Source organism: Pan troglodytes, chromosome 8, assembly GCF_028858775.2.
Source record: "Pan troglodytes isolate AG18354 chromosome 8, NHGRI_mPanTro3-v2.0_pri, whole genome shotgun sequence".
In the NCBI taxonomy this organism is placed as follows: Eukaryota; Metazoa; Chordata; class Mammalia; order Primates; family Hominidae; genus Pan; species Pan troglodytes.
In genome coordinates, this window is record NC_072406.2 from 29,739,969 (window position 1) to 29,760,607 (window position 20,639).

General features: G+C 44.7%; 1 protein-coding gene across 1 annotated transcript in view; it reads right to left on the minus strand.

Moving 5' to 3' along the window:
* Positions 1-10,404: 10,404 nt before the first annotated feature.
* The window catches only part of RSU1 (Ras suppressor protein 1), a 227,357-nt gene continuing 217,122 nt past the window's right edge, over positions 10,405-20,639 (minus strand). The window contains exon 9 of the mRNA XM_001151460.8: positions 10,405-13,188. Within this exon, the coding sequence (XP_001151460.4) occupies positions 13,086-13,188 (103 nt within the window). The 3' untranslated portion in view covers positions 10,405-13,085. The remainder of the gene's footprint in view (positions 13,189-20,639) is intronic.

The following is a 20,639-nucleotide window of genomic DNA, read 5'->3' on the forward strand; positions in this document are numbered from 1 at the left end:
AAGGGACTGAACAAGATGTTCTCTGGAAGCCTTGCCTGAGCACATCCTTCAAGGTTCTCTGACATCCAGTTTTCAGACTATGATCTTTGTATAAGAGGAGGAGGGGGATGTGGATAAGATGATGACAGTATTTTTTTTCCCCAAAACTTTGATTAAATGAAATTGGCTGAGTAGGAAACTTATATCTATCTACTCTTGTCTCCATATATAATGGCATAAGTTGCTAACTATATGCAAGGAAGCATTCTTGGGAAAATGTGAAAAATGTAAATGTGGTAAGAACTCTTTTATAGTGTGTACATATGATCTCTATAAAGTTGGTGATCTCTGTTCTCTTGCAGTCAGAAATCATATAGAAAAAGAAATCAATGAGAAGCTAGGAGGGCTGTATTAGTGCCCTTGAAGGGTAAAATGGCAAAATGAAAGTTGTCTTATAACAGGAATGTCATTATCTGATTCAGTGTGACGAGTTGGTGCTTGGACTCAGATTAGTGTCATTGCAGAGCTCTGATTTTATGACAGTTTGTTAAATGCTGGTGCAGTGGTGAACTCAATTTGTGCTAATTGGTCTTCATGCTGAAAAGAAGTTTATTACCCTTTTTAAAAGTTAGCAGTCAAAACCAATAACCAGATTAAATGCCATCTTCCCAGTTCTTGGTTTTCTACAAGAATGGAAATGGGTATGGATATACCATTGCTATGGAATAGAATGGCTGCCATTTTGCTATTTAAGGCCAGTAAAATAAATGCTGGTCTTGTTCACCTTGGTCTCCATGCAGAAAATGGCCTGACACAGCTCATCACCCAGGGGCTACTGTGCCAAGACAGTCTGATACATCTATTCTCCACCTCTCCCAAGTGGTCTTTTAAATAACTACATGGGATCATATGGATTCTCTGCTTCAAATCCTTCAGTGGGTTCCCTTTGGGTTTGTAAGCAAATCCAACCTCCATGAGATGGCTGGAATAGCCCTGTGTCTGTTCACTGCTGTGTCCCTGGTGCTGGGAACAGCATGAGGCATGGAGTAAGTGCCCAGTGAATGCTTGTTGAATGAATAAGGATCCTGCAAGGTCTTGTCCCTGTTCTTTCCTACCTCTTCACTCTGCTCCAGCCACACTGACCTTCTTCCAGTTAGAGAAACAGACCATGCTCCTGTTCTGCTGAAGAGCTTCATCATGCCGCTAATTTCCTTCTTCTTGTCTAGTTAACTTCTGCTTTCTTTCAGATGACTCATAATTCCCTCAACAGTTTTCCATGATGCTCTGATCTTACTTGGTCCCTTTTATTATGCATTCTTACAGTACCAAATTCTTCTCTTTCAGATAATTATCCAATTCTGATTGACACAATCATTTTGTGAATATTAGTTTATAGTTTCTTCCATTACGCTAGGCTATTAAGTTCCATAAGGGCAGAGATTGTGTCTGCTTCATTTAAAACTATATGCTCAAGACATGGAATCAACCTAAATGTTCATCAGTGGAAGACTGGATAAATGAAACCTGGTACATATACACCATCGAATTCTATGCAGCCATGAAAAAGAACAAGAACATGTCCTTTGCACAAACATGGATGGAGCTGGAGGCCATTATTCTTAGCAAACTAATGCAGGAACAGAAAACCAAAGACAGCATGTTCTCACTCACAAGTGGGAGCTAAATGATGAGAACACATGGACACAGACACTGGGGCCTGCCTGAAGTGGGAGGAGGGAGAGGATCAGAAAAAGTAACAAATGGGTACTAGGCTTAGTACCTGGGTGATGAAATAATCTGTATGACAAACCCCTGTGACAAGAGTTTACCTATATAAAAAACCTGCACATGTACCCCTGAACCTAAAAGTTAAAAAAAAAAAGTGTATGGATGTTTCATAATCAGTGCAGTATAGACATGTAATAAGCACCCAATAAGTATTTATTTTAAAAATATTTTAGAGGGCTGGGTGTGGTCACTCACGCCTGTAATCCCAGCACTTTGGGAGGCAGAGGTGGGTTGATCACGAGGTCAGGAGTTCGAGGCCAGGTTGGCCAACATGGTGAAACCCTGTCTCTATTAAAAATATAAAAAATGAGCTGGGCATGGTGGCACGCCCCTGTAATCCCAGCTACTGGGGAGGCTGAGGCAGGAGAATCGCTTGAACCCAGGAAGTGGAGGTTGCAATGAGCCAAGATCATGCCATTGCACTCCAGCCTGGGCAACAGAGCAAGACTCTGTTTCGAAAAGTGTGTGTGTGTGTGTGTGTTTGTGTGTGTGTATTATATATATATTTCAGAGAAACCATTGCCATATTAAAAACTTAATTCTAAATATTTCATATATATACACATTGATGATTATCACAATGATGATTGTCACACTGATGCTTTTTTAAAAAGGGTATACAGTAAAAAGAAATCTTCATTTTCTATCCCCAGATGCAACCTCTGTTACATTGCTTAGATCTCATTCTTGGGATAATCTGTGAATATATAAGCATATATTTCACATATGTTCAACAAATAGTCTTTTGATGAATGAATTCATGAATCACTCTTATTGCAAACCCATTGTGAAAGTTTTTCATGGGGGCAATTAGATGAGAGCTTCTCATTCTGTTCATAAAACTGTGTTGAGTAAGCCTTACCTAGGCAACAACAACAAAAAACCCATAATTTAGCCAGCTCAGGAAAAATAAAACACAAAAACAAACCTTTTCATATTGAATCTTTTTGTCTTTGTTTATAGCTCTGGATCAGAAAATCAACAATGATTATAGAATGTCACTCAACTCCTACAAAGAAAGGAGAATTCTTTAATGAGGTAACCAAAAAGATTTTCTTTCCACAGAAGAGATAATTCTGTTCTTAGACTTTATTTTAGCAACAGAAGCTACCTGGTGAAATAGGAATCTTTCAGGTTTGGTTTTGTTTTGTTTTCCCGAGACAGAGTCTCCCTCTGTTGCCCAGGTTGGAGTGCAATGGCACAATCTCGGCTCACTGCACCCTCCGCCTCTGGGGCTCAAGCGATTCTCCTGCCTCAGCCTCCCAAGCATTTGAGATTACAAGTGCCTGCCACCATGCCTGGCTGATTTTTGTATTTTTCGTAGAGATAGGGTTTTGCCATGTTGGCCAGGCCGATCACCAACACCTGACCTCAGGTGATCTGCCCGCCTTGGCCTTGCAAAGTCCTGGGATTACAGGAATGAGACACGGTGCCTGGCCCCATTTGGGTTCTTAAATGGGGAGCCAGAAACACAAGGCTGGGGTAGAGAATGTCCCCAAGGCACTCCGGGGGATTCACTGCCCAGGCTGATTTGCCTCATCCAAGGCAGTTGGTCACACATAGTTCTGCGCCTCCCAACAACGGAATGCAGAGCCAGACAGCCCTGGTTTGCTCTGGCTTCCCTGTTCTGAGTACAGTGGCAACCACTGCAGGCAACGTTTCATGTCGCAGCGTCTGCTCTGAGCTCGTTCTGGGCGCCTGCGTTTGTTTACTAAGTGCACTATATCCAAGTACCACCAATGTCGTGGTGGCTTAAACTAGCAGAAATGTGTTCTCTTACATTTCTGGAGGTGAGAAGTCCAAAAATCAAGGTGTCAGGAAGACCACGATCCCTCCGAAGTCTCACGGGAAGGACCCTTCCATGCCCCTTCCAGTTTCTCCTGTTTCTGGCTGTCCTAGGCTCTCTTGGCTTATTACTGTATCCCTCCAATCTCTGCCTGTTTCATCAAGTGGCCTCTTCCCTGCATGTCCCTGTGTTGGCACACAGCCTTCTCATAAGGACACTGTCATTGGATTTAGAGCTCACCCTAATCCAGAATAACCTCATTTGAACATGGCTAACTGTATCTGCAAAGACTATTTCTAAATAAGGTCACATTCTGAGAGTTCCAGTGGACATGAATCTTTGAGACACACTCTTCAACCCAGAACAGTGTCCAAGGCAGGCAAGTGTGACCAACTCTCTGCGGGGTCTTCCCAGCCAGCAGGGACACCAGTATCTTTTACACACCTGAGGTTTAAATAACTACTTTCTCATACCATTTTTTTTTTTTTTTTTTTTTTTAGCTAGGGTCTTGCTCTGTTACCCAGGCTGGAGGGCAGTGGCGTGATCATAGCTTGCTGCAGCTTGGAACTACTGAGGTCAAGAAATCCTCCAGCCCCAGCCTACCTAGTGATGTAGTTAACATCACTAACTACATCTGCAAGGACTATTTCTAAATATTTCATATTAGTGTCTTTGTAGAGCTCTGATTTTATGACAGTTTATGAAACATCGGTGCAATGGTGAACTCAATTTGTGCTAATTGCTCTTCATGGTGAAGAGCAATGTTAGAGAATACAAGCCACCACGTTGGTGGTATTTGAATATAGTGTGCCTAGGAAACAAGTAGCTAGGACTATAGGTGCTTGCCATCATGGCTGGCTAATTTTTAGGATGTTTATTTTAGACCTGGCATGGTGGCGGCTCACGCCTGTAATCCCAGTACCTTGGGGGGGGGGCCAAGGCGCATGGTTCACCTGAGGTCAGAGGTTCAAGACCAGCGTGGCCAACATGGCCAAACCCCATCTCTACTAAAGATACAAAAAAATTAGCTGGGTGTGGTGGCGCATGCCTGTAATCCCAGCTGCTTGGGAGGCTGAGGCAAGAGAATCACTTGAACCTGGGAGGCAGAGGTTGTAGTGAGCAGAGATCGCCCCACTGCACCCCAGCCTGGGTGACAGACCAAGACTGTGTCTCAAAAAAAAAAAAAAAAAAAGAATATTTTGGAGAGACAGTGTCTCCCTATGTTACCAAGACTGGTCTCAAACTCCTGGCCTCAAGAGATCCTCCCACCTTGGCCTCCAAAGTGCTGGAATTACAGGCATGAGCCATCGTGCCTGGCCTCATGTCTTTATGGCCTTTCATTCAAATCCTTCCAGTTACTGATCCTAACCGGCAACAGCAAAGCTCCACATCACACTGGAGCTGCTAAATGGTTTGATGGTCTGCATCTCAGACCCAGCCTTCCTTAATGAAAATACTGGTTTCACAGCTGCATTGTGCACGGCGAGTTAAAAAGTGGCTCTTTGTTAAAATCCTGATTGCACAATGACAAATACAGCAGCCCACACAAACAGCGAGATTGTCCACCTGGTGTGGCAGGGCTATTTTGGGTGGCGCTCTGGGGGAGTTATGAATGGACTGAGCTTCTTTCCCTGCTTTCAGCTATTAGTCAGTGGAAGCGCTTTCTTCCTAGGGCAGGAAGGAGTCAGTTTTGCTGACAACATCTGTACACTGGAAATGGCAGCGTCAGAGTGTGCTGGGCAGTAGATGCATACAGAAGACTGTGTCCCCAGAGACAGATAAAGTTGGTCCTGTGAATGCAGACACTGGGCGGCTTCCTGGGGTGGACGTTGGGGGACAGCACAATTCTTGACCCCAGGGAGCTGTGTGTATGTCAGCTATGTAACTGAAGTCTTGTTGATTCTAAGGAGGGTCTGACACAACCCGTAAGTAACTGGAGATGAGCAATTCTAATTACAAGTCTTTTCTGATAATGCTATATTTGTATCCAACCCTGATTGCTTAATTCACTCCCAATTCCTGGGTCTGAAAACATAGAGATATTGGCTGACTCCTATATCCCATCACAGGACATGGTCTCTCCATTTATAGAGGGAGTATAAATGCTTAGCGAAAAATGTCAGTAGGGCATTAGAAATTTCCAGTGGAAACGGAACATGCATGCAATAATGTTTGAATGTCCAAGGTTTCAGGTACTCACTAGCTGTGAGACCAGGATGGATGAGATGCGGTCTCTCCTCAGCCTCTGGTTTTCCTTTCCTTTTCCCTTTCCCTTTCCTTTTTCTTTTCCTTTTTCCTTTCTTTTCCTTTCCTTTCTCCTTTCCTTTTTCCTTTCCTTGATAGGGTCTCACCATGTCACCCAGGCTGGAGTGCGGTGGCAAGATCACAGCTCACTGCAATTCTGATCTCCAGGCTCAGGTTATTCTCCCACCTCAGCTTCCCGAGTAGCTGGGACCACAGGCCTGTGCCACCACATCTGGCTAAAAAATTTTTTTTTGTAGGGACAGCGTTTCATTATGTTGCCCAGGCTGGTCTCTAACTCCTGAGTTCAAGTGATCCTCCCACCGTGGTCTCCCAAAGTGCTAGGATTACAGATGTGAGCCACCTCACCCAGCCCTCAGTCTCTGATTGAATGATTAAAAAACAAAGTCTCCAGGTGGTCTGATGATGCTAGCCCAAACCTGCTTCAAAACGAAACCCAAAGCCACTCTCTATCTATTTCAGGAAGCGCTGCTCTTTGGGTGGGTCATATGAGGGAATCCCCTTTGGAGTAAAATAGTTCACTGATAGGACAGTGTTGGAAGTGAATTTCTGGATGAGACGGGGAAAGGGCAAAGTTATTCTCAGAAGTGAGGCTTATCCGCTTTGGTCAATCCATCACTGAACCATCAGAGAGATGCTGTCGCCTGACCAAGCATGAGGAACAGAGACAGCAGAAACCAAAGGTTTCTGTCATTTATAGAAATGGGGTAAAGCGGTCATCATGCAGTAACTTGAATGTGTTAATAAAATGAACACTTAAGGAGCTCAAAAGCAGAAACTTCCTTCATCGGAAGGAAAATTGCTGCCTTTTGGATAGGCCAAGGGAGTCTTGATTGACAGCAGAGTGTGATGTGGGATTAAGGAAAGGACATTAGCTCTACAGTCAAATGCATGTTCTTTTCCATCCTTCCTCTGCCACTTGCCAGCTGTGGGCTCTTGCTGGAAGTTCCTTAATTTCTCTGAGGTCAAATTTCCCACAAGATGAGGATATCCATTGAGTGAGAATGAAAGGAAACAAAGTGCCTGATACATGAACAGGCTGCAATCAATGAGTGCTATTATTAGTAAAAGAAAATAGATTAAGAGGGAAATTTAACAGTGGCCAATTACCAAATTCTATTGTGTACAAAATAAGTATGTGGTAAGAAAGAGGTAATACACAAAATGTTTATGCAGTCTTAACAGAAACATGATGTTAGAGCCCAGGAGTCTCCCAAAGCTGTTGTTGATGGGAAGATCAATTATAAAAATAAGGACACACCATATATGGTAGGATCACATGATACTATAAATGGAGAGATACACACAGGAATGATTAAGGCCTAATTTTAGGTCACAAAATGTCCAGAGAACAGAGACTTTTCACTTTACTTGCCAATTCTGCTGCTTCTAAACATCTGAATTGACTCACATTGACAAGGCCAGTTTGGATTTTGCCTTTGACATGAACCCTTCTTCTGGGTTCATACAGGTAAATTGGGGTGCCAGCCCTTTCTGGTTTTGTTACTGAAGAAATTGATGGTTGTTTGAGGAAGGCTAAATGGTCAAGTATGAAACAATTGTGTAATTATAAGGAAAACCAAACATCCAGGTAAAGGTTTGAACTCTTAACAGGGTTGCATAAATTCTCACCTGTAATAATATTCATACATTTTTTTTCCCTTACGAGAATTCAACTTTGATAAAGTAGCCCAGAATGATGAGGTATAAAAGGGATGTCTAGGACTTTTTCCCTTCCCTCTACCTTAATATTAGCTTTATATCATCCAAATCACAAGTATCCAATTTGTAGTCTATTCAATTAAATAATTATTGAGCTCCTATTGTATACAAGGCACCATTCTGGGTGCTGGGGATGTAACAGTTGATAGAATAATCAGCAGAAGTTTCTCTGGAAAGGGCCAGATAGTAGAAACCTTTTGCTTTGTGAGCCATAAGGTCTCTGTGTCAGCCAGTCAGCTCTGTTGTGGTCACATAAAAATAGCCACAGACTGGCTGGGCATGGTGGCTCATGCCTGTAATCCCCGCACTTTGGGAGGCTGAGGCAGATGGATCACTTGAGGCCAGGAGTTCGAGACAAGCCTGGCTAACATGACAAAACCCTGTCTCTATTAAAAATACAAAAATTAGGCTGGGCGCAGTGGCTCAAGCCTGTAATCCTAGCACTTTGGGAGGCAGAGGTGGGCGGATCACGAGGTCAGGAGATGGAGACCATCCTGGCTAACATGGTGAAACCCCGTCTCTACCAAAAATACAAAAAATTAGCTAGGCGTGGTGGCGGGTGCCTGTAGTACTAGGTACTCAGGAGGCTGAGGGAGGAGAATGGCGTGAACCCGGGAGGCGGAGCTTGCAGTAATCCAAACTGCACTCCAGCCTGGGAGACAGAGCAAGACTCCGTCTCAAAAAAAAAAAAAAAAAAAAAAAAAAAAATTAGTTTGGTCTGATGGTGCACACCTGTAATCCCAGCTAGTTGGAAGGCTGAGGCATGAGAACCACTTGAATCCTGGAGGTGGAGGTTGCAGTGAGCTGAGATTGTGTCACTGCATTCTAGCCTGAGCAAGAGAGGGAGACTCCCTTTCCAAAATTAAAAAAGAAAAAAAAGAAAAAAAGAAAAGAAAAAAGCAGCCACAGACCTTAAGTGAATGAGAATGGCTGTGTTCCCACAACTTTATTTACAAAAACAGGCGTGGGCCAGGTTTGGCTTCTGGGTGCCTCTGAGCTGTAGCTGGCTGACCCTTTTCCTGGAGGAACCTCTACTTCGCTGGGGGTGGGAGGCAGGTGACGGACAAAATAAATTGCAAATTTAAAGCAGGGTAATCAGGGGAGGCTCTGTTGAGAAAGTGACTGTTTAACCAAGATTTGAAGTAGATGAAGGAGTTACAGGTATACATTTGGCAGAACATTCTAGAAAAGGATCACCTGCACAAAAGTCTTGAAGGGGGAAGAACCTGGAGGAGTAGGGGGACCCTAGACCCTGGTAACCTAGGCTTTCACTCTGAGTGAAAGACACAAGGGGACTTCACTGGAAGACAGTGGGCAGAAGAGCGTCCTGATGTGATGTCAGCATATAAAAATTTGCTCTGTTGCATGGAGATCGCAGCGCAAGAGCAAAAGCAGGAGCCCCACCAGAGGATACCAGAGTGGAGCAGTCAAGAGGGCAGGGTGACCTGGGCCAGTGTGGAAGAAGATGATGTGAAGTCTTCAGTTCATGTTATGTTTTGCAGGTAGAGACTAGAGATTTTCTAACACGGTACTTGTAGGATATTATGACTACGAAGCTTTATTAGAAACCGAACTATTAGTGACTTAACTTTGCAATCTGAGGCAACAAACAAGTGTTGTGTGCAGAGTCTGTAGAAGGAGGTAAAAGTACAGGATAAGAAACATGGACGGGGCAACTTGTATTTTCAGTGAATATGGACACAATGATTGGGACAACCCAGTTCTCTGCAGTCACAGGATTTTCTCTTCTATATTTAAGTTTATCAAAGTGAAGATTCACTTCTGCAGAGTGGTGTACAAGTCACTTCTATTCCAAAGGGCGAACCTGATGTGACTGGGGGCCTGTGGCTTTGTCCCACAGAGTATTTCCTAATGTGGGTTCCACAGATTATAAGGGCGGTACAAAGCTTAGAGAAGTGGTTCTGTGGCCAAATGGCCCATCCACTTTTTCTACTTGCTCCTACCTTAATTGAAAAAAAAAAAAAAGGCTCCTAATAAACATTATATCACCTCCAGCAAATAAAGAGAAACACTTCTCTCCTAGATCTGAGAACCATTATACAGTTTATTCTCAAATAACCTGCCTTACCTATCCCACAAGGCTCTTGCACAGACCATGTGATTATGTGCATGAAAGTATTTTGAATAACATCTCTAAGCTACCTAGCCACGTGGGCAAGGACAGTGTTTTACATAAAGGAGAGAAACCCTGTGGAAGAAGTTTCAAACGAGGAATAAAAAAATATGCACGGCTTCCCATGTGGGCTCTTAGCACTTGGAAGACCAGACTGCAAGGCATCAAAGGCCGGGGGGGGCGGGGGCCAGCTAATTTCACCATTGGGCTAAAAAGGTTAGATTATCTTTGTGAAAAAGCCACCTTTCAGCCGGGCGCAGTGGCTCATGCCTGTAATTTCAGCACTTTCGGAGGACGAGGCGGGCAGATGGATCACCTGAGGCCAGGAGTTCGAGACCAGCCTGGCCAACATGGTGAAACCCCGTCTCTACTAAAAATACAAAAATTAATTGGGCGTGGTGGCGGGTGCCGGAATCCCAGCTCCTCGGGAGGCTGAGACAGGAGAATCGCTTGAACCCGGGAGGCGGAGGTTGCAGTAGGCTGAGATCACGCTATTGCATTTCAGCCTAGGTGACAGAGAGAGACTCCGTCTCAAAAAAAAAAAAAAAAGGCCACCTTTCAAACTTTGGATATTTTGTTTGCTGATCCAGATATCAAGTTACTAAAAACTGTAGGAAAAGACGTGAAATCCATTTTGGTAACAAAAAGAGAAAAAACCCTCCTGACATTTTATATTATGGCTTGAGCTTAAATATATATTTCCTGGATTGCATAATATACCATGACATACCAATTTGATTTTGAAAAACACATGCATTTAATATTTTCTGATTACAAAAGTATGTTCATTAGAAAAAATTTAAGTACAGAATGAATAAGTAAAATTCTAGAAAGTCTTAGTTCACAATACAGAGATAATTTAACTGCCTTAAAATTGTGTTCACCTCTATTTAATTTTTTATGCATACATATTACAAACAAGCTTCCTTTTGACACAGCTGGGACCATCCTTATATAATTAGTTTGAAAAATCTTGCTTTTTCTGTTTAATCAGATGTTATGATTCTCTCCCTTTGCCCTTATTGTTGAACAATTTTTTTTTTCTTGGAAACAGAATCTTGCTCTGTTGCCCAGGCTGGAGTGCGGTGGTGCAATCTCAGCTCAGTGCAACCTCCGCCTCCTGGGTTCAATCAATTCTCCTGCCTCAGCCTCCTGAGCAGCTGGGACTACAGGCGCACGCTGCGACGCCCGGCTAATTTTTTGTATTTTAGTAGAGACGGGGTTTCACCGTGTTGCCCAGGCTGGTCTCAAACTCCTGAGCTCAGGCAATCTTCCCACCTTGGCCTCCCAAAGTGTTAGGATTACAGGCATGAGCCACTGTGCCTGGCTGTTGTTCAACAATTTTTAATGTCATAAAAGCCTCATGCAGACACACCGTAATTCATTGAACCCCTTTTCCACTGACAGGGATCAGGCTTTTCTCTGTTTTTCTTGTGTATGCAATGCTATAAGGACAATTCCTAAACATTGCAGTCTGTGGGGATCTCTGATAATTTCCTCAGGATACATTCCTAGAAATAAAAATTCTGGGCCCCAGTACACAATCTGAAGGTTTTGCCACCTATCGTCAAGCTGCTGTGGCCTTTCTGGAGCGAAATTTATATTCCCAGTAGCCATGTGAAAGCATGTTTATTTCATGTTACTCCTCTTGCACTTAATACTGCCTTAAAAAATATTTGCACACTTCTCTTTGTTACACATGGCTTCTTTTTGCTTTGATCTGTATACTTTTTAAAAATATTACCAGTGAGTCTTCGATGACTGCTTCACGTTTCTGGGAGGTATTTCGTTCCTGTGCGTTTCTGGTGTTTTCATCTTTTGAAAAAAATGACTCATAAGAGCCCTTCATATTGTTAGATTTTTACTAATGCTTTCTTGCTGGTTTAATTTTAGGTTGTCTTTCCTATCCACAACAGCAGAGGCCTTGTTCTCCCTCGTGCAATCTCAGAAGCTCAAAAGTCAATTACAAAAATTCAGGCAGAGGCATACATGGCACCTAGAAAAATGGTATCTATCCCTAAACAGGGGATGGGACCTGGGGAAGCCACTTCCCACATTTAAATGTTCTATCAGGAATTTGTCTAGAAGCCAGAAGTTTAGACCTTGCTCTGTGGCCTCTCTGATTGAAATGCGAAGTCTTTTCCTAATTAACTCAGAACTTGTTGTTTGATTGTGATTTTTGACTTTTTATATGCTCCAGTGGGTCCTGGTCTTGGGAGCTCAACTGGAAAGCCGAAAGGACACAGCAGAGAAGGGCAGGCCCCCTCTCCCAGGCCATTTGAAAAGACGGTGCATCTTCACATACCATTTTTTTTGTGTCGGCCTTCTGGGGTTGACAGCCCTTTCAGTGAGCACAAAACCTCAGCTTGCATTTATTTTGATTTTCGTAGGTATCACTGTTGAAAAGAAGGAAAGCTGCCTATCACAGATGTTAAACAATTGATTGTTTAATGACTCTGCAACTGTGGTTTCCACCCTGGGTGTGGTGTAGCGCGTGCACATTTACACAACTTCCTTGGCATCGAAGTCACTTAGAAGAATGCTTCGATGTGAGCAGATTTTCTGCCGTGACAAAATACACAGTTGAGGTTTTTTCTCTCTCCCTTTCACAGTTCTTGTCTACCAGCCCCTGGCAGAAATCACCATTTCTTCGGCGAAGGAATGCTACTTTCCAAAATCCTTTGGCAGAATCTCCTAGAGATTTGTTTTTCTGCTTCCTAATTTAGAAAGTCTTCAAAGAAAAAAAAAACTTGACAAATTAATGTGAGAAGAAACGAACTGTGATTTAATTTTGCATTTCTTTCATGAAAAGTTTATCATGTATAACCAATAAAATTGGATAAGATGATTTTGGGGGAGAAAAGTAAATGAAAATGTGTTATACCCCAAGATCAGACTGTTCTTTTATTCTGAGTCAATAAGTAACATATGATACAAACTCAAGATTTTATTAAAATCATTTGTAAGTTAAATTAGCATATCTCGGTGGTTGGTGAAGGAAGACTTTTAATAAAGCAAAATAATGAGTTATGTGAATCAACAGAAAGAGTGAAAAGTGTTAACAGTGACATTTAAATGGTTACATGATTTTAATTATTCTTTTGATAATAAGCAACCTTGTGTTGTCTATTCAAGAAAAGCCAGAGCCCACTATGGAATTTGTAGTTGAATAAGAGCTTTGTTCCCTGCTTTTGGTAATGTTAAAGAAACAAATGGAAATGGTTTAAAGACCTTATAAAAATCTCCCACCTAGCAAAAGAATCTAAAAGGTAAGGTGGGAAGCATTAGAAAGAGAGTGAAAAGAAAAATAAAAAAGGCCTCACACGCATTGGGTTTATTTGAGAGACAGAGCAAGAGAGAATGAAGTGTTGGAGAGAGAAGGTGCTGGAAGGCCAGCCGATGCCAATCCCTTCCTTATCTGTTCTTGGCTGCCAGGGGTTTCCGGCTGATCTTTTTCGATTTGTCATTATTCTTCTTCGGTGGTTCTGGGTTGGCCTGCATGTGTCTGCCGTAGAGGCTGCAAAGACAGAGAAAGGACACTATCAGATCTATTTTGCCAACACAAGATAGCTTTCACTGGAAGAGCTTTCAGGAATAGAAGAATCTCCAAAAATATTCAGTAAGCCAAAGAAAACCAAAAGATCACTTCTGTGTTCTCTGGGTGCTATGCTGTGTTGAATATAAAATTCTCTTACACATGCCTGCCATGCCATGATGTCCGATCACGGACCAGTCTCTTGGGATTTCACACTCACTGGGAGAAGTGGTCAGGCCCTGCTCAGCCGTTCTGGACTGAAGTTCAAAAGCTTATGAGTGTTTAAGTCGACAATGATAAAAATGGGATTGAATGGAAGAGACAGAGTGTCCATTTAGTGAAAAGCGAGCATGATGCTTGGCCCAAAAGCCCAGGGGCTGGCTAATGGGACAGAGAGCAATGGTGTCCGAATCTGTGCTGGCTGCTCACCCATGATGGATAGCGTGGGGCTGGCCACCACACATCAATGCCACATTAATAAGTACCGCTGATTAAATGCTGACAAAGTGCCCTATAATTACGGTGGATGGCATTCATTGCGCAGTGAAGCTGGCTCCGTGGCTGAGAGGATTTAACTGAACAGCAGAAGGTAATTAATCGATAATTTATGAGTAATTCTGATTAAACCAAATTAAAAGCCACCCTAAAATAAATACAGCTCAAAATTAACTCCTTTTATTGATATAACTTTGTCTCCACGAGAGCCTGGTGGGTGTCTCAGGTCCTCTGCAGCAAGGGCATACCCGGCTCCACAGCCCGCAGTTGCTGTGAATGAGGGTTGGCACAGAGCCTGACGTCCCTGTACCAGGTGGCCCAGCTCCAGCATCCACACAAGGAATATGCACACTCTCTGGATGCTGGCATCTTGGGCTGTTTAGCATATACTGGCATCCGGCATTTTTTTTTTTTTTTTCCTGAGTGTCTCACTCTGTCACTCTGCTCCCCAGGCTGGAGGGCAGTATATGATCATAGCTCACTGCAGCCTCAAACTCCTGGGCTCAAGCGATCTCATGGCTCAGCCTCCTGAGTAGCTGGACTACAGATATATGCCACCATGCCTAGCTAATTAAAAAATATATATATATATCATATATAATATCTATTATATGATATATATGATAGATAATATATGATATAGATATATATCATATCTATATCATATATTATCTGTATATCTATATGTATCATATATTATATATGTATCATATATTATCTATCATATATATCATAAAATATACTATCTATTATCTATTATATATCATATATATATATATATTTTTTTTTTTTTTTTTTGAGATGGAGTCCTATTGTGTTGCCCAGGCTGGAGTGCAGTGGTGTGATCTTGGCTCACTGCAACCTCTGCCTCCCAGGTTCAAGCAATTCTCCTGCCTCAGCCTCCTGAGTAACTGGGCTTACAGGCATGCACTACCATGCCCAGCTAATTTCAGATTTTTAGTAGCAATGGGGTTTCACCATGTTGGCCAGGCTGGTCTTGAACTCTTGACTTCCAGTGATCCACCCATCTCGGCCTCCCAAAGTGCTGAGATTCAGGCGTGAGCCACCATGCCCCAACAAAAAAATTATTTTAATAGACATGGGGTCTCACTAGGTTGCCCAGGCTGGTGTTACACTCCTGGCCCCAAGTAATCCTCCTGCCTTGGCCTCCCAAAGTGGGATTACAGGGATGAGCCACTGTGCCTGGCCTCCAATACTAGTGTTCTTGATGACATCTCCACCATGGCTGACAGGCAGAGGGGAAAGGCTGGCAGATGGAACTGCCCAGTTGATTTTGTGATCCAGGAAAGCTGGACACTATGGTTTTGAAAGGCCATACTGTATTCTAACTATTCCAGTCTTCCAAGTGTTGCCTTGGAGGCGGTACAAGCAGGTTCCATCCGCGGTCACTTTCCGGAGTGTAGAACACAGGGTTCAGAGCTGGCCAGAGACAGACCTACGAGCCAGGGCGTGCACATCCAGCCAGGTGCTGGGATTGCACTCCAGGAAAAGGGGAGGCCATTCTTTTGCATCAAGAAGTTTCCATATGTCCTAGACAGAGAACATAAGAGCCTGCAAATTGGCTTTCCACATCTCTAGGAATTAGTTTGGAGGCCTTTTTGCTTGTGTAATGGAGACAGTAGCCCTGTCCTGACCAGCCCGGCTGTGCCTCCTCTGAAGCCACAGAAGAAGAAACAACTCCTTAAGAGAATCTGAACTTCGGGAGGCTAAGGCAGGCAGATCACGAGGTCAAGAGATGGAGACCATCCTGGCCAACATGGTGAAACTCCATCTCTACTTAAAAAAAAAAAAAAGAAAAAAAAAGAAAAAATTAGCTGGCATAATGGTGCGTGCCTGTAGTCCCAGCTACTCAGGAGGCTGAGGCAGCAGAATTACTTGAACCTGGGAGGCAGAGGGTGCAGTGAGCTGAGATCACACCACTGCACTCCAGCCTGGCAACAGAGTGAGACTCTGTCTCAGAAAAAAAAAAAAAAAACTCCATGAAAGCACATTTTTCAACCTATAGGGGCTCCCCCAACCTACACTTTTAAAAGGGTCACGGGTGCCCCTGAAGACGAGGCCATGGCCACCTGGGGGTCCTGGGTCCTGTGTCCCAGGTGGGAGACCACTGGTTTAGATAGGGAGTAAAGTTCAGCGGGTCCAACCTTGTCTTTGTTGCTGCCCCCAATTTCCAAAGATACCTGTGTTCAAGTCCTGAAACCTGGGAGTATGTTACCTTACATGACAAAAGGGGCTCTGCAGGTGTCGAAGTTAAGGACCACCCTGCATTAGCCATGTGGACTCAACCTGTGTTCCTCCTTCTCGGCATCTCTCCCAGACACAACAAATACGCAGAGGAAATGCTCAAAGTAGATCCCTCCATTCTATTCCTCATCCTCCAAGCTCCGAAACATGCTTACTCCTCTAATAGCACCTGCCCTTGTCCTCGGATGTTGATCTACTCAGGGCCACTGACTCAATGCTCAAGGGCTTAGCACTGCAGAGTAATAAACCCTGGAGGCATCAGGTCTCCAAGCTCCCCTCACCTGGCAGGAAGCAAGGGTCTGACTCTGTTATGTGTCTTCACACAGGCACCTATGGCCTAGGTAGCTTCAGCTACACACACACAGCTTCCTTCCAGCCTCAGAGATCTTTCCTCTATTTCCCAACCCCTTATCCGCACAGAGCAAAAAAATACGTATGTACATTTTTATTCAAAGATAGTTTCAAACTTTAAGGATTATTATTATTATTTTTTCAGATGGAGTCTTGCTCTGTCGCCCAGGCTGGAGTGCAGTGGTACTATCTCAGTTCACTGCAGCTTCTGCCTCCCGAGTTCAAGTGATTCTCGTGCCTCAGTCTCCCAAGTAGCTGGAATTACAAGTGTGTACCACCATGCCTGCCTAATTTTTGTATTTTTAGTAGAGAGGGGGTTTCGCCACGTTGGCCATGCTGGTCTCAAACTCCTGACCTCAAATGATCCACCCACCTTGGAAAGGCTGGGATTACAGGCGTGAGCCACGCACCTGGCCTCCAAACTGTAAGGATTCTAAAAGTCGACAGAAAGATGACTCCACTGTTCATGCCCATGGAAACCTAGCAATACCCGAGTGTAAGGAAAGAGTCTTGGCAATCATAAGAGGTCAGCAGAGGGAGAGGAGCAGTAGGAATTGAGAGGAATTGACAAGGCCCTTCTTCGAGTCAAGTGTTGAATGCGGGAAGGGCTGAGGTGGGTGTTCAGCTTGGCCCTGACGATGGGGATCCAGGCAAGCGAATTCAGAAGGGGTTGCAAAAGCTGCAGGGCTCTTCTCCTTTTTCGGAGCGAACTGGAATGTTCCACTGTTTCAGTCTCTGCCTTTTTATATTCAGATCCCACTGTGTGTGTCTGAACATCCTGGGGCTGCAGAACAAGTCACTACAAAGGGCCAGGTGGGAGCCAGTGGCCCTGAACTTGCTGTTCAAATCCTGCTTTTGACGTTTATTAGCTGATGACTCTGGGCAAATGATCAGCAATGTTTGCCTCCCTCTCCGTGCCTCAGTTTCTTTATCTGTAAGCTAGAGATGTCGTTTGTCTTCCTTGCAGGGTGTTTCGGTAAGCCCAGCACCATGGCAAACCTACTGGAAGCAGTCAGCGAATGCTTATTGAAAAGTAGGACAGACATGGAGTTACAGTCAAGAGTGATTAAATCAAGATAATTATATGATTACCTTCCTTCTTTAGGGCTGTTTCCCCTGCAAAATAACAGGGTATTTTCTATCAACACTAAATCACCAAACACCTCTGGAACAAAGGTTTTAATCCTTTTTGAAGAAAGCAACTAAGACAGAGCTAAATGCATGGCCCACTTCCTCAGTGAGTCATCGGCAGGGCTGGATGACGCTGCTGTCCGCCGCACGATCCTTTAACTCCTCCAGCTGTGTGGGCAGATGAGAGCTGGTGTTTTACTAAGCGGCCATAAGTGGCCGTTTTCACAGGGATGTGGCTATGGCAGTGGCGGTGCAGTCACAACAAGCTCCGAAGTCTGGTGTTCCATTCCTGGCTCTGCCAGTTACGAGCCATGGGGCCTCAATTGGGCAAGTAAGTGTGGTAGACAGAATCACAGCTCCCAAAGATGGCCACATCCGATCCCTGAAACCTGTGACTGTTATTTTCCATGGCAGTGGGGACTCTGCAGGCATGACTTAGTTAAGAACCTTGAGCTGGGAAGAGAATCCTGGATGATCCCGTGGGCTCAGTGTCATCAAAAGGGTCCTTATAAGAAAGCAGCAGGAGGAACCAGCTGCAGGGGTACACATCTGTAATCCCAGCACTTCGGGAGGCCAAGGCAGGAGGATTGCTTGAGGCCAGGCATTCACGACCAACCTGGGCAATACAGGGAGACCCTATCTCTACAAAAAGTAAAAAAAAAAAAAAATTAGCCAGGTGTGGTGGAGCACACCTGTAGTCCCAGCTACTTACTTGGGAGGCTGCATTGGGAGGATCGCTTGAGCCTGGGAGTTTGAGGCTGCAGTGAGCCGTGATCACACCACTGCATTCCAGCCTGGCCATAGGGCAAGACCTTAACAATCAATCAAAAATAAAAACAGGCAGGGGGTCAGAGTGAAAGAGATTTGAAGATGTTACACTGCAGTCTCTGAAGATGGGGAAAGGGGCTATGAACCAAGGAACACAGGTGGTCTGTGTAAGCCAGAAAAGCAAGGAAATGCTCTTCCCTAGAATCTCCTGCAAGAGGCAACCTAGCAACACTGGTTTCAGACTTCTGACCTCCAGAACTGTCAGGTAATACATTCGTTTTGTTTTCAACTACTAAGTTCTTGGTAATGTGTTAGAGCAGCAATAGAGAACTAACATAGTAGGTGAGCCTCTCTGGGCCTGACAGGGTGGCCTGTCCGTGAGGATTCTGCTTAATTTCAATAGGGAAAATGAGTTTCTGGGGCAAATTAAAAAGATGGAAAAATGAAAGAACCAAGATGCAGAGAGGCAAGGTGTGTCCCAAAGGAAAAACGGGTGTTGTTTCTACGAGAGGAAGTGCAAATAGCTTTGCAAACTGTCCCCTTGCTACTACGAACTGGCTGGTCCCTGTCCCACCATCCTCTGAAGCTAACACTCGTGGCTTGTTTTGCATGTACCTGGATTGAATTTATAGCAGCGACTGACTACAGAGGACAGAACAGTCAGTGCCATTGAAAGACAACCTATTCCTTGCAGTTCCTGAGAGGAAAGAGTGTGGCATACCATGCAGGGCCATGCGGGGAAGTGCCAGGATTGGCGAAAAACTTTTGTCCTGACCTCTTGTAACTTGTACTTTTCCCCCAGGGCCTTGGTGAACAAAGCTTCTCCATCTCCTTCACCTGGGAAACGCCAACCATCCCTAAGACCTGGGCACCACTGTCCCCTCCTAGACAGCATGTGCCCTCAGGGCCACTGCAGCTCTCTGCTCATGTGGTACCTGTCTGGCCCTACAGGAGCCCACCACATCCTGCACTGGGGATTCCTGGAGAACAGTCTCTGGGACTCACAGCCACCTCTGCCTTCCACACCCTGCTCAGCCCTGAACGATGTGTGCCCTGGGGAACCTCCCTCACCTCCCACAGTCTGATGTCTCCATCTCCAAGAGGAAGATGAAGATTCTCAGCTACCATGGAGAGCTTGGGAGAAGATTAAATTAGGGAAACGCTCTTGTCCCTTGGGCACACAGTAGGCATTTCAGAATGACAGCTGCCGCTTCTAACCTCTCAGGAAGCTTCTCTGATGCAGGCTACCAGGGCCAACTCCTTCCACCTCTTGCAGGCTGCTGCCATGCCCTCGTGCTGCCCGGAATCTGCACTGCCAGCCTGTGCCTTTGGTGTAGATCTTTCTGGGAGAGCTTCGGCGGGCACTGCCACTCGGCTATGACAGCTGGAGAGTGATAAAGGGAGCCTGGCCCAAGGTCACCCATGGGGCTGCAGTGGCTGGTGGGTAAAATGCTTAGCCCAGGAACTGGAGGAAACCCTTTGACATGGAGCCCTAGAGCATCTCTCCCCTGATAGCTGGGGTTTGGAGAGGAGAATTGGGAGATGATTAAGAAGTAGGAAAAAAACGAGAAAGCGCACTCTGAAGTGACACAAGAGGATCAGTTGCTCTTGAGAGTCTGGTAACAGGCTTCTGTCACTGAAGACGGTTTCAAAGATGAGATGCCTGTGACGCTCTCAGTGGTGGGAGATGAGATGAGTGAACCAGTCTGCTAGGCTCACAAGGGCTCTTGATCTCACTGTGAAGCCCAAATGCCAATGTGGGAGTGGGCGCTGCCCTGAGTTGCCACCCCAGGAACCCCTGCTGAAGCCCATCTCTCGAAGGATCATGGGGAAACGATCCTGGAGACTGCCTGGGTCGGTAGGCTGGTGACTTCGGTGGCGTGCTGTTAAAACAGCCTGCAGACAGGCCGCTCCAAGCTCCGTGCAACTGACCACTACCGCCTGGACAGCTAAGATTGCACAGCAAAAAATTCCAGTCCACTGTACTCAGAATAAATGTTGCAACTTTTTTTGATTAAGCAGATGTATTATGCATGATTTTCTATTACTGACAAGTGGTTTATTTTGGGGGGGGGGGAGTTTGAGACAGGGTCTTGATCTGTCCACCCAGGAATGCAGTGGCATGATCGCAGCTCACTGCAGCATTGACCGCTGTGCTCAAGCGATCCTCCTGCCTCAGCCTCCCAAGTAGCTGGGGCTACAGGTGCAGAGCACCATGCCCAGCTTATTTTAAAATCTTATTGTAGAGATGGGGTCTCACTATGTTGCTAGGCTGGTTTCAAACTCTGGGGTTCAAGCAATCCTCTCACCTCACACTCCCAAAGTGCTGGGATCACAGGTGTAAGCCACAGCGCCTGGCTGATACGTGGATTTTATTTAATACGGGCATCTTCATTTTTGGAAAAATTGAGTCTTATGTCAGA